At 52.8% G+C, this 14,391-nt stretch overlaps 1 protein-coding gene and 1 long non-coding RNA gene across 6 annotated transcripts in view; both read right to left on the bottom strand.

Moving 5' to 3' along the window:
* The window catches only part of MACROD1 (mono-ADP ribosylhydrolase 1), a 184,083-nt gene that overhangs the window by 40,459 nt on the left and 129,233 nt on the right, over positions 1 to 14,391 (bottom strand). For 4 of the 5 annotated variants that reach the window (XM_037905034.2, XM_037905031.1, XM_043551515.1 and 1 more), the window contains one exon: positions 7,410 to 7,439. The exons of the other annotated variant lie outside the window; for it this stretch is intronic. In XM_037905034.2, the coding sequence (XP_037760962.1) occupies positions 7,410 to 7,439 (30 nt within the window). The remainder of the gene's footprint in view (positions 1 to 7,409; positions 7,440 to 14,391) is intronic. 5 annotated transcript variants of the gene reach the window in all.
* On the bottom strand, positions 3,408 to 4,632 carry LOC119566827. Its single transcript, XR_005226240.2, has 2 exons — positions 4,473 to 4,632; positions 3,408 to 3,556 (listed from the first exon to the last, which is right to left on the bottom strand). It is a non-coding gene; the product is annotated as an uncharacterized LOC119566827 (long non-coding RNA).

The following is a 14,391-nucleotide window of genomic DNA, read 5'->3' as shown; positions in this document are numbered from 1 at the left end:
CTTAGAGGGAACAGTGCGCTGGACCCCCTTTTTAAAAAGGCCTTACTACACCCACCAACCTTGGTACCAATAAACCCCAACCACAGACCCCTCTTCTGCTCTAAACCCCAAACCTGACTCCCTCAACCCCAACACTTAGGTCTTCAAATCCAGCCTGGCTGCCTTTCTGGAAGGTGCTTTAGCCAAACACCAAATATTGGGTTCAGTATGGGGGGAAGTGGGTGAAATTCTGGATGATCTAACAGGCCCTTCTGGCCTTAAACTCTATGAATCAGAGTTTTGACCTAGAAAAGGGAGAAGGAACCAGATACTCCATGAAACCCACTAGGGACTCTCTATTTGCTATCGATTTCACATAGAAGGTGCCTAGAAGGTGATGGGGGCAGGAAAAGATAGATAGATAGATTCCCAGTCCCACTGGCAGGAGGAAAATAAAATCCATGTTAAAATCAGCCCTGTGAAAAGCCCCTCCCTGTGTGCATGCACGAGCACCCACACGCACACACTGAAACAGAGAAATGGGTCTTGTCGGGAGGGTTAGAAAGCGACTTGGCAGACACGTGGGCTCAGCAACTCAGCAGCAACGTGGGTGGTCTGTACAGCAGTGAGCCGGTTGGAGGGAAGGGTCAGGAGTGCAAGAGATGTTGTGCTGTGTACATATGTACTTAACCTGCGCCGTTGGGTGTGTGTGTGGAGGGGGTGTATGTGTTTGCAACGTGTGATGTGTGTGGATGGAGGGTGTGTATATATGGTCATCTCCTCCACAGCCTCCCACTTGCTATGGACAGCACCACCATGCTGCCTGGTGCTCAGGCCCAGAACCCTGCAGCGAGGGGGCCGGTTATCAATGAGCCCCCCCGGGAGATGTGTGTGTGGATGAAAGCTGTGTCCAGATGGCATGTCTCTCTGTGTGTAGATGGTGTGTCTGGATGTGTGCACGTGTGCTTTGTGTGTGTCTGCATGTCCGCGTGGGGGTATGAATTTGGATGTGCCGGTGTGTGTCTCTGTGTGTGTCCAGATGTATGTTTGTGCACGTATAAATGTGTCGGGGTGTGTGTAGATATGTGTCTATGACTCTGTGTATCAGTGGGGAAGTCTGGGGGGGGGGAATGTCTTTGTGTACGTACATGTTGTGGTGTGTGTGTTTGTCTGTGTGTATCAGGAAGAACAAGCAATGCAAACATTTGAGTCAAATCGATCTATATGGAGCCTGAGACAAAGAGTTAAAAGCAATTCTTTCTTTCTTTCTTTCTTTCTTTCTTTCTATGGCTGCCCGCAGTGGGGGAGGCGAGGGGTGTGTGTGGAATCAGGGACACAATGTGGTCCTATTGTTTGGTTTTCAACAGAAGCACTGGCCTGCATAAAATCCAGCCATTTGCTGGTTCCTGCCCCACGGCCTCTGCTTGCTCCTTTGTCATGTCACTTCCTTTCAGCTCCATGGCTTCTCCCCTAATGCCCAGTGAGGCTGCACTGAGACGGCACCTAGCTTTGCTTATCCCTGCTCTGGATGGGTCTGATGGATCCACGGCAGATGCTGAACTCCGTTCCGTGCTAGGGCTTCTGATGCTGCTGGGACTGGACTGCAAAATCCCCTATTAAATTGCCATGCTGGATTGGCCCAAGGGCCATAGCCAGGGCTCCCGTCTCTAGCAGCAGGCAGCACCAGCTGCTTCAGAGGCAGGGGCAGGAAAGCCTGCAGTTATGTGGTAAAATGTCCCCAGGGACTTTTCCCCATGAAAGAAATGGGACAGACCCTCACTGGTGTAAATCAGTGTTGTTCCATTGACTCCAGTGGAGCAACACCAATTCCCACTAGCTGGGGATTCAGCCCTAGTGACTAATGGAGCAATGCTGATTTACACCAGCTGGGGATCTGGCCCCATTGATTCCAATGGTGCTATGGCTGATTTACCCCTGCTGGGGATCTGGCCCAGTGACTCCAGTGGAGCTATGGCTGATTTACCCCTGCTGGGGATCTGGCCCAGTGACTCCAGTGGGGTGATGCTGATTTACCAGCTAATATTGGAGCATTTCCGCTACAGGGATTTTGCCCCAAATTCCGAGCGCGGTGTGTTCCGTTCCTCAATGTCCTTGTCGGGAAGAACAATGAAGTGCCTTCCCTTGGATTTTATTTTCCACCCTTAAAAGTTGTTTTGCAATCAAATTAAAGAGAGAGGACAAGGCGGGGGGGAACATGGCCCTTCCTCTAATGCACTCAAACGCCACTAAGTGCCATAAATCTGAGCCTGGTGTTAAAACACAGGACCTCAGAACTCTGCTATTTTACAAAAAATCCCCATAAATCTCCTGCGAAAGTGGACTAATGGACAGAACAACAGAATGACATGGGGAGAAGGCTCCAACACAGCCCTGACAGCTCCTGTGTTCTCTGCGCCGCATGGAAAGGAAGGGGCCAGCTCCAGCTGTCCCCGGGGTTAGCTGTATTGTGATAGCACAGATCAGAGCCCTCCTTGTGTCAGGCGCTACACAGACCCTGACCGAGATCAGGTCCCAGTTGTGCCAGGCGCTGCACGGACCCTGACCGAGACCAGGGCCCCGCTGCACAGACATGCAGCGAGAGAGTCCTTGCCCCAAAGAACTAATCATCTGAATTGACAAATAGCCTTTTATCCTCTTTCTGCAGAGGGGGAAACTGAGGCACAATGAGCACAGGGCCAGATTTTCAAGTGCCGTACACCCCCAATTGAAGCTGGATTTCCCACGATTGTAGCTCCTGTTTAGACATCCAACCGAATACAACCAGATTCTTCCAAAGGCTTTGCCAACACTTGGCTGGGCAGGCGCCCAACTCCCAATAATTATAAGACTTAGCACCTAGGTGCTTTGGAAAATTGCACTGGGTGCCTGTCTGCATCTTAAAACAACTACCTACCTTTGTAAATCCATCCCCTGGGTGCCTAAGGGTACCAGTGTCCAAAGCATCTAAATGACTTAGGGGCCTAAATCCTATTTTCAAAAGAAACTTAAGTACAGTTAACATGCAATGGCTCTTAACTGCATGAATTCAGCTCTGAAGCAGAACTTGGAGGAAAACAGTTTTCCTGTTCTCTGACTATTTTGAGAGTTTGAACATTTCCCCTGCCCCGAATTGGGATGAAAATCAAAATCTTGACCAATTTTCCTGCACTGTGAATAGTTTCAACAAATGGGCGTTTTTTGCCAAAAACGTTTTATCAAAACTTCCCCATCAGCTCTACCCCTACATGCCTGAGTCATTTATGAAAAAAGAACAGCGGCCCCTAAGTCACTTACACACTCAACACTTTTAGTCAAAGCACCTAAATCCCCCTGGATCTTTTTGAATATCCCGACCTGTATTTAACGCACAGGGTGATTGCATGGCCAGGTGTTACTGCTCTCACACGCAGATACACATGTGTCCCAACGGGAATTTATACGAGTTATATTTAGCTCTGGGTAGTGGCAGGAGTCCTTCCGAGTTGTCAGAGAGCCGATCTTGCTTGCATAAATCTTACCATGTGTCTAAGTGAGCCATGTCACTTCTAATTTCCTGGGAGATCTACGTGCATCCTTTCTGAGAGATATAGACATTGATTTGTTCTTTTGCTATTTTGCTGATTAGGGTTTAAAAATTCCCTCAGATGGAATACTTCTGTCTATTGCTTAGTCAACGCAAGAGAGCAACAAACTGCAAGGCTGGAGAATCTGAGGGGTGGGCCTGGGGCTCAGGCCATCTGGGTTCTATTTCTAGCTGTACCACAGGCTCCTTGGACAAGTCACTTAAGGTCAAATTTTCAAAAGCATCTAAGTCCCATTTTCAAAAGTGGCTTAGGCATTTAGACCCAAATCCTCAAAAGTATTTAGGTGCCTAACTCTCATTGATTGCCATGGGAGTTAGGTACCTTAATTGTCATTGAAATTCTACTCGAGTCATGTCTGAAAATGAGATATAGGCTCCTAAATCATGTAAGTGCTTTTGAAAATTTTACCCTTACTCTACATTTAATGTCAGCGCTGATCTCCTATAAGCATCACAACAATCTCATGTGCTCTGGTTTAAATCTGGAGTGACTCCAGACTGACACCCGCGTAAATGGGATTTGAATCCACCCCGCTAAGCCTCCATTTCTATAAAGCCTTATTTCCAAATGAACATGGCAAGCCTTTACAGTCTTTAAAGGGACTAATTATCTTTTACATTTTTCATCAGCGTGAACACACCATTGAAATGCAGCCACCTCTGGTGTGAGGCACAGCAATAGTATAAAAGCCACCCAGCAAACACTACACTTCATTTTAGGGTCAGAATTAAAGCGGAGAGCCAAGTACCTCTGACATGCAGGGATGCAACTAGGAATTTAAATTAACACTTGTTTCATACCAGGAGCTACAGTGCTAAGGTACTATGATAGATAGATAGAGAGATATATAGATAGGAATGTGTAGAGTGACAGAAAGATAAAGGTGTATGGGGACAGACAGATGCCTACCACCAGTGATCTGGGCTCGCATTACACTGCATGGGAACACTCCCCCAGTGCACACCGACACAGGTCCGGCCCCATTCAGGTTGCCGAGCTCCCACTTCCACTGATCTTGTGCTCTGCAAACCTTGCTGATCCAGAAGGCCAGGTCCTGCCCGCACATCCTGCTGCCGCTGTCAGCAGTATTTGCAATGGGAAAGGTCACATGTTGATGGGGTGGCGGATAAATCCCGCCCCGCATGGTTTATCTTCGAGTGACAACTCCAGGCCTTTTAAAAGTAGAAATAAAATGGGGTCTCTGAGGTCAGGGATAAATAAGGGAGCCGTTACGGCTGGCAATGAGGAGGCCCCGGAGCGGGCAGGGCTGGGCGGGGGTTGTTTGTTTTCCTGGGTCATTAATTTCCCCTTCATTCCATTCCCTGCTTGAGGCTCCCAGCGCCACCACCTTGGGCTGTGACTTTGTGAAATGGCTGCTAAGCAGGGCTTGCTGGGTGACCCACGGCCGTGTTGGTGAGTGGAGAGGACTCAATAGGGGGCGCTCTAAGCTCGGAGTCAGCACTAGCCTCAATGCCCCAGTGGTGTGGGGGCTCGGGAAGGGGCACTCCTCTCCCCATGGGCAGTGCTGATCCCAGCGGCCCAGCGTGGTGCTAGGGTGCAGTGTGCTGGAGAGAGCGGGGCTGGGGGCTCAGAAGCGAGCACTGACCCTCAGTTAGTGCTGCCCTCATGCCTCCCCCCACTAGGGGGTGCTGTGCTTCAGGTAAGGGGATGGGGGGCTCAGAGAGAGCACTCGTAGAGCTAGTGTTAGTCCTGGAGTCACATTCAAGTCTCCCACCTTAAATTCCCACCACCACATTCAGTTGGATACAACGCTGTTCTCTTCCTGCGCTAAGCTGTTGTGTAGTGTTGCTCTGTATTGTTAAGCAGCCCCCCATGTTCCCTCCCAAGAGGCAGCTGCATCTCAGCCCTGGGTGAAGGATCCCTGTGAAAATCAAGTGAAGCGACAGGGCATGTAACACACTGTGCATGGAAGAGAGACAGACAGGCTGTGTGTGCGTGCGTGTGCGCGCGCATATGTGCGTAACTGACCCTAGTCCCCTCCATGCGGACGCTGGCTGCTGTGCAGGCAGGCGTGAATGGCCAAGCCATCTTTGCCCAAGCAGAACCCCGTCCTCACTCATGTCCTGGCAGAGAGGGACTCTGCGGGCGCCATGTCAAAGCCAAGTCTGACTGCGGACAAGAGAAACCTCAAGGGATCCATGGGTCTGGGCAGGTTGCAGTGCACTGTGTGTGAGGGGGCGGGGAGGCGACGATCTGCTAAGCAGGTCTTCTTTCTTTAAGCCACTTTTATGCGATCATAGCAATGTAGGGCTGGAAGGGACCTGGAGAGGTCAGCTACTCCGGCCCCTTGTGCTGAGGCAGGGCGAATAAACCGCGACTGTCCCTGAAAGGTGTTTGTCCAGCCTGTTCTTAAAACCCTCCAGTGACGGGGAGTCCAACCTCCCTGGGAGGCCTGTCCCAGAGCTGAGCTACCCTTAGAGTCCGAAAGTTCTGCCTCACATCTGACCTAACTCTCCCTTGCTGCAGATCAAGCCCATAACAGCTTGTCCTGCCTTCAGCGGCTATGACTGGTGAAGTTTAGAATGGGAATCCATCCATCCACCCACCCCATACACACCCTAGGTCAGGGCCCCTATTTTGCTGGACGCTGCACAGACACTTAAGCTTGGCTTTAACTCTGCCAGTCTAATTAAAGGGGTGTGAGGGGTCCCGGGACAAATGTGCTTTATACCAATCTAGCTATTCTCATAAGGGAAGGGGAGCAAGCTGTACTAGTATACTAACAATCCCTAGCTCTTCTACGGCGCTTTCATCAGCAGATATCCCAGTGCTTTACCCAGGAGGTCAGTGTCTCCAGGGCTCTAACCACTAGGCAATACTGCTGTTTAAGGCACTTTTATACCTGTATAGCTGCATCCAATCTCGTATCCTTATAACTAGATCGGTAAAGAACCTGCCTCTCACAACCAACAGAGTTCTACCAGGACACAGACTGTGTGCAGAGCAGCCCACAGCCAGAGGCAGTCCCTGCCCCAAAGAGCTTGTTATGCAAACAGACAAAAGCAGGAGGGTTTCAGAGTAGCAGCCGTGTTAGTCTGTATCCGCAAGAAGAAAAGGAGTACTTGTGGCACCTTAGAGACTAACAAATTTATTTGAGCATAAGCTTTTGTGAGCTACAGCTCACTTCATCGGGTGCATTCAGTGGAAAATACAGTGGGGAGATTTATATACATAGAGAACATGAAACAATGGGTGTTAACATACACACTGTAACCAGAGTGATCATTTAAGGTGAGCTATTACCAGCAGGAGAGTGGAGGGGGGGACCTTTTGTAGTGATCACCCCCCTACACCACCCCCACTGTTCCTCAGACGTTCTTGTCAACTGCTGGAAATGGCCAACCTTGATTATCACTAGAAAAGGTCGTCCCCCCACCCCCGCTCTCCTGCTGGTAATAGCTCACCTTAAGTGATCACTCTGGTTACAGTGTGTATGGTAACACTCATTGTTTCATGTTCTCTATGTATATAAATCTCCCCACTGTATTTTCCACTGAATGCACCCGATGAAGTGAGCTGTAGCTCACAAAAGCTTATGCTCAAATAAATTTGTTAGTCTCTAAGGTGCCACAAGTACTCCTTTTCTAAAAGCAGGAGGGGAAACTGAGGCACAGAGTGGGGAAGGGACTTGTTCACGGTCAGGAATTGAACCCAGGAACCCCGGGGTCCCAGTGCAGTGCCAGAGACGGGCGCTCTCAATCTCTCTCGCTGCACACTTCGACACACACATGGGAGAAAGTCAGTAATTCAAAGAAATTCAATATTGATTTTTTTGTTCCTCCCAACAAAAAAACTCCAGCGCAAAGGCTTAAATTTCACACTCACCGCCACCGCCTCCAAGCAGGGAGCTGTTAGCTGCAAAGAGACAGAGAGATCCCAAGTTATTAAAAGGACGCTGACTAGAGAGACGTTATCACACATAGCCCTAGGCATGGCATGGAGATTTCTGAGCACATGGCTGTGGCAGGCCCTTGTAGGCATGGGGAAGGTCTTAAAAGCCAATGAAACAGAGAGAGGGGACAGGAGTCAGGACTCCTGGATTCTCTCCCCAGCTCTGGGAGAGGAATGGGAGGGTCTAGCTCTAGTGGGTTAGAGCAGGGGGTTGGAGTTAGGATTCCTGGGTTCTCTCCCCGGCCTGGGAGAGGCGTGTGGGGTCTGGTGGGTTAGAGAGCAGAGTGGCCTGGGAGTTGAGACTCCTGGGTTCTCTGCCTGGCTTGTGGTGTGGTGGGGGGTCAGGACCGCAGAGTGCTTTAGATTTCCAAGATGCTTTACAAACAGGAACCAATTAATCATGGGCACTTAGCACTTGGCAGTTTGGCTGATGTCTGCTCTGGGGCCACTTTGCATTACAGGAGTTCTCTGTTTACCCGTTCCTATAAAGATGGGGAGGACTGGGCTTGCAGTGAGGAAAGATGCCCGTTTGCAGCTCCAAGGCACTCAGGACAATTATCGCCCCAGGGAGCCCTTTCCCCTTCCAAGCAGCGGGGCAGGGGAAGCGCACATGGATCTGGCTGTGATAACGGCCCCACGATAATCTTTCCATGGCCCCTGGTCCCCTCCATTGGGGGTCACACAGATGCCAATCAAAGGAGGCAGGTCAGTGGTTTCCCCCTGACAGATGGGGAAACTGAGGCACAGAGAGAGGGAAGTGGCTGGGGACAGAACCCAGGAGTTCTGACTCCCAGCCCCTTCTGCTGCAACCTATTAGATCCTGTTCCCCTCCCAGAGCTGAGGATAGAACCCTAGCACCACCCTGTTCTAACCGTTAGACCCCACTGCCCTGCCCCAGCTGTTGTAGACATTCTCTGGGTCTCCTGGTTATAGCCATGGCACTATGGGGTTCTGGGCTTGACTACAGGAGCCAGACAGGCTTTCAATGTGAGAGGGGGTGTTTCCAAGGTGACAGGAGTCTGATGCGATGCTCCCGTTGCCAAGGTAACTCCCCGGTAACAGGTGCTAAACCATCAGCAAATTGCCAGGGCATGAATGAGGAGCGGAAATCTGTCTGTTTCCAACCCCAGCCAGGGAGAGGCTAGCTTTGACTGATCCCCTCTAACGAGGCCTGGGCTCTGATGAGCTTTACAAACAGCTCAACAATAACAAGTCTGGCGCTGAGATGTGGTGGGGTGGGGTCAGGGGGCTGTTTATATAGGGATGCCTTGTCCTGTGCTGAGAAGCAGCTGCCTCTGGAGTGGGAGCTGTTTACATAGGGATCCCTGGCCCCGCACTGAGATGCAGCCATGTCTGGGGCAGGGTGTGGGGGCTATTTATACAGGGATCCCTCACCCCATACTGAGATGCAGTCACCTCTGGGTCAATGCCCCACATTCCACCCAAACTCATCCGTTAGAGTTTCTTTTCAGTTTTCTGACCCCTTCTGCTAATGTAAGATTCCTGTACTCTACTCATCTGCCCAGGGTGTAACTGCACTTCCTTCTCCGGAGTGCCTCCTGATTTACACCAGTCTGAGCACAATCAAACCAGATGGAGTGACACCTGATTCCCAGCCGTGTGAGCAGAACTGAGTGCAGTGGAGTTACTCCAGATTCCGACCTGTGTGAGCAGAACTGAGTCAGCGGGGTTACTCCAGATTCCCACCATCCTGGGCAGTACCAGCGGCTGACTGACACTGACCCAGGTTGCTGACGGAGAACAGGCCCATGGTCCTAGGTGCCATCACCCTAACCCCTCTGTCAGACATCCAGAGAGCCCTCCCAGCTGAGCCTGACCCTACTTGCCAGCAAGGGCCAATCTGCCCACCAACATTTAATCTATCAGCTTCCCCTTCACCCGAAACCCGGGGCTAGAAGTGAATGGAGGCTGTCAGTCTTTCCCCATCCCTGCCATGCTTGGATGCATGGGGCCCATCCTGTGTAGAGCTCTCTGAACCCATCCAGGGGAGGGCAGGGGAGGGCTGCTACAGGGCAGGGTCCCCTGTCTGCATCAGGCTTCCTGTGGCGAAGCAATCAAATCCCCGGTTATACTCCTGGCATGGCGGTTTTACCTGCCCCCATTTCCTCCCCGGCTGTGAGAAGCTGTTTGGAGAAGGAGCAGCATTGTGGGAACATTCCGGGGTGGGTGAAGTATTCAGAGTGACTCAGGGAGGGGGGCTCCCTCCCCGAGTCAGTGCTGACCCCAGTTCCCCAGTGCAGCACTAGGGGGTGCTATGCTGCAGGGTGTGGGGTGGGGGTGGGACTCTGTAGAGGGTGCACTTTTCTCTAAATCAGCCCTTAGTATGTGTCTGTGCTACGCCTGGCACAATGGGGACCCTGATCTTGGCCAGGGCCTGTGTAGTCCCTGGCACAACTGATACTGCATTCTTCACTGCCTGTCTTAAACTGTTATATAATCCTGTTAAACGACTCCCCACCCCAGAGGTGGAGACCAGGCCAGGGATCTCTGTATAAATAGTCCCCACACCGCTCCCCGCTCCCCGGAGGTGGTCACTCTCAGCACTGGATGAGGGTTCCCTGCATAAACAGCCTCTGTGCCCCTCTCCAGAAGCAAATAATGGGATGAAATGCGGCAGCCGAGTTGGGAGAAAAGGACAGAGGAAGAATCTGATATTTCAGGAGTGACCCCAAGTCACCTCGGTGAGAATCTGAGAGTATTCTCATACCTCGGAACCTGCTGTTCCTTGATCAAACCTGCTCCTCTGGGGGTGGTGTGAATGCCTTGTTTGAACTGAACTATTATTGCGGGCTGCGCTTCACAGTGAAAAAAAAAGTTCAGCTGAGATTGCAGGAAAAGGTGGCTTTCAACTCTTCCTCCTGGCCCAATCCACCTGTGAGCTGAGCAGGGCTGTCAGACGGTCCCAGTGCTGTGTGGGCCGGCTGGGCTGGACTGACGGGTTTGAACAGCGCTTAGCAAACCACACCCAGGCCAGTCTCCTAGGACTGGACAGCGGCCGGAAATGGAGCTGGGAGGATTAGGAACCGATCGATTTTCAGGACGGGGCAGAATGTGTGTAAGTGTGAGTCGGCATGCACAGGAGAGTGTGTGCGTAAAGGTTAGAGGTGTGTGTGTGTGTAGTGGGAATATGTGTGTGTATGAGAATCTAGGGATAGATAGATAGATAGATAGATAGATAGATAGATAGATTAGATGTGTATGGGGATAGATAGAGAGCTCGATCGATCGATAGGGGCTGTGGGGAGATGGATGGATCCCCAGGGAATAGAATGCAGGGTAGGGGACGATCCTGTATCGGGTCCCAGCATGGGGTCATGCAATGGGCAGGCCCAGGATGTCCCCTGCTCTGCCCCAGCCCCAATGGCTTTCTGCAGGTTGGCGCAGTAGCCTTGCTATGTATTTCCTCGGCTCCGAGACTCAGGCCTGAAGGGACCTGCTATCACTGCACTTTGCCTCCTGCTTCAGAGGCTGCGGATTCTGTATCACCCAAACAGAGGAGGGGCTCTGAACAGGCTCTGCATTGATTCAAGGTGTACCATTCTCCACAGTTCCCGAACAGTATAAACAGCTACCTGCCCTGCCCCAGAGGTGGCTGCATCACAGCACCAGGCGAGGGATCCCTGTATAAACAGCCCCCCGCGCCCTGCCCTAGAGGCAGCTGCATCTCAGCGCTGGGTGAGGTGTCACTGTAAACACAGCTCAGAGCATGGAGAAAGATGCTCTCTCCCTTTCCGTTCGCTGACAGTCTCCTGCTCGGGGACTAATTAATTCTGGTGCCGCAAAGCCCAGCGAGCTGCTGTTGAATTTGCCGTGTTAATGTGAAGAGCTAATGAAGACAGAATGCCCGCGGGGATCCCAAAGCACTGAGACCAAGGGGAGCAGAGGGGCCTGGGCAGGGCCATCTTGCCAGCACCCTGATCCCCTCTCCAGCCTGTGTTCCACCATGGGGGTGTTTCTGTGTCAGCGCTGGGCAAAGCCCCAGGGCTCTTAAGGGACCCCAGCATCCTGCTACCAGTCCTCCTCCCCTCATTCCTCTCCCCCTTTGTTAATTAACACAGCCGCAGCTGAGCTGGCTGGCGTTCAGAGGCAGAGCTGAGCCAAACGATCTGGCCAGGTTTCAGGAGCTGGGAGCAGCCGTGGTGCAGCAAGCAGGGGGTGCTGCCATGTGGGCTGGGATGGGCATCCCACACTCTCTGGACCCTTTCTGCCCCCAGGGAGACCCTGCCTTCAGATCTGCTACAGGGCAGGGGGGACGCGTTCCAGGGATGAGGACCAGCCGCTCATTGCACAGACCTGATGGAGATCAGGACCCGCACTGGGCCGGGCACTGCACAGAGAATGCCTCGCAGGCTGAACACAGGGCGGGAGGGGAAGGGACTGTTCCTAGTCACATAGCTGGTCACAGCAGAGCTGCAAACAGAACCCAGTTTAGTCCCTTGATTGACCTTCATGCTGTGAGGGTGATTCCTTTGGCCCGGTGGCCATTTGCACCAGTTCTATGCAGGTGTGACAAAATCAGAGCACTGGGGCTTGCACAGCTACTTTGCACTAGTGTGAATGGCTGCATGAGGGGCAGGGCAATGGGGAACTGGGCTCACGGTGCAGAAAAATGGCAAGTCAGGCTCACAATGATTCAAGAAAGGGTTGAGTAAGGACTAGGAGTCAGGATTCCTGGGTTCTATTCCCAGTCTGTTTGCGGTCTGTGCAGCACCTGGTGCAACGGGGCCCCAATCGGTCGGGGTCTGTGCGGTGCCCAGCACAATGGGGCCCTGATCTTGGTCGGGGTCTGTACAGCACCTGGCACAATGGAGCCCTGATCTCGGTCAGGGTCTGTGCAGCGCCTGGCAAAATGGGGGCCTGATCTCGGTTGGGGTTTGGGCAGCACCCAGCACAATGGGGCCCTGTTCTCTGGCAGGTGTGACTGTAACACAAACTAATAATTTGCAGCCTCTGGTCCTTGCCAGCACAACAGCATCTCATTCGCTCTGCCCAGAAGATTCATTCCTCCCGCCACCTTATTCTTCTCCGCCCCTCCCCCTGCAACTGAAGTACCGACAGCTGGCTACAAATTATCTCCCATTATTAACGTAAGAGAACTAGAGGCAGTGGGTGATTCAAAGAGACAGTGGCACAGACACCCAGATATTTTTAGGGATTGGCTTGAATTGCAGTGCCAGGGCTGCAGAGATGTCAGTCCAACTCATAAGAATTTGGTAGCAGGCAGGGAGGGAGGACTCTGCATTAATCTGTGGTGGAGGAGTGAGCAGCAGAAACAATCCTGTGCCCCACTCCAGAGGGTGCTGCATTCCAGGGCTGGGTGAGGGATCCCCGTATAAGCAACTTCTGTGCCCCACCCCAGAGGCGGCTGCATCCCAGCGCTGGGTGAGGGGTCTCTGTGCATCAGGTTATAACTGCAACTTCCCAGCACCAGCCTGGGTCTGTGCATGAGGAGGAACTAGAGGAGAGGGTGGCTGGTGCCTTCACTGCGCAGTGCCACAGGACAGGAAATACCCCTGGCGCTAAGGGTTACGTATTGAGTTCCTGCTTTTACCAGACAGCCTGAGAGTACAATGGGCTGCCTAGGACAGCAGGAACAGGAATGCCTGGCCCAGCGGGCCCTACAGCCCTATGTCCTTTGAGTGTGGAAAAGGGGCAGAGCTGTACTGATACACCCTGAATCATGTACCCTTATTTGCACTAGTTCAAAATGGGTGTGAAACATCATCACTCCCTGCCCAGTGCTGGGAATGGAACCCAGGAGTCCTGGCCCTCAGCCCTCTCTGCTCTAACCACTAGACTCCACTTCCCTCACAGAGCTGGAAGACAGGTCCCCCCTCCCCTCACCCTGCTAGCCCTGGAGTCACCCCCCTGCAGGAGCCTCCAAAGGCACATGCTGGCTGCTCCTCCACCCACCTTAATAATTGAGATGCCAGTGGCTGGGGGCTCTGCTTGATGCTGGCCAGAGCTGGGGCCAGGGCAGGGACAGCCCAGCTGTGCCCAGGTCTGAGCCTCACAGCCCTCATCCCTGCTGCTGCTTGGTCTCCAAGGGAACATGCACACCCCCATCTCATGAACCCCAGGGGCTCTCACACAGTCACAAGCTCCCATATCCCTGGTGCAACAGGACCCCCGGACCGGATGACCCCCCCAGGACCCCAGATCCCCAGTACAATGGGACACCCGGCCCCAGACAACATCCCAGAACCCCTGACGTGGATCCTCAGTACAAGGGGACCCCTGACCCAGCTGACACCCTAGGATCCTTGACCCCAGTTACCCAGTTCAAGTGGGCCCCCTGCTCCAGATGATACCCCACCCCAGGACCCCGATCCCAGATTCCCAGTACAAGGGGACAGCCCAGATGACACCCCAACCCCTCCAAACATATACACGACAGACATTAGTCAGGTCATTTAATGCACCACCAGGAGGGGTTTGGATGCCACGGTGATGGGCATGGGGTGAGAACTTCTCTGGGATACACATGGTGCCAGCCCAGGCCGGCACCCCAGGGACCTGGCCAGCGTGTTGCTGCTGCTTGCATTGGTATTCCAGGCCACCGCTGCACTCCCTCCAAACCCCATCGCTGTGCTCCAGCTGTTCAAGGAAAACACCCGCCTTCCCCTGTCTCTTCCTTGGCATCAGGCGTTTCCGTTGCCAAGCAACAGCCTCGAGAGGCTTTTCCTGCCACTGATCAATTTTGCCAGCCGCTGGCTGGAATGGCTGGACCCAGGTGCCTGCTACCTGCTGCACCACCTGAGACCCGAGGGCTGGGACGGAGGGGGCTGGCCCTTGCCAAAGACCCTTCCAAACTCACAGGCAGAGCCTGTGTGTAAACTCCACTGAGCTGCTACCAGTCATGGGGGGTAGGTGGATGTGGCCCTGAGACACAATG

The sequence above is a fragment of the Chelonia mydas genome, chromosome 7 (assembly GCF_015237465.2).
Source record: "Chelonia mydas isolate rCheMyd1 chromosome 7, rCheMyd1.pri.v2, whole genome shotgun sequence".
NCBI lineage: Eukaryota > Metazoa > Chordata > Testudines > Cheloniidae > Chelonia > Chelonia mydas.
Note: the sequence above shows the minus strand (reverse complement) of the source record. Positions and strands in the feature narration are given on the sequence as shown.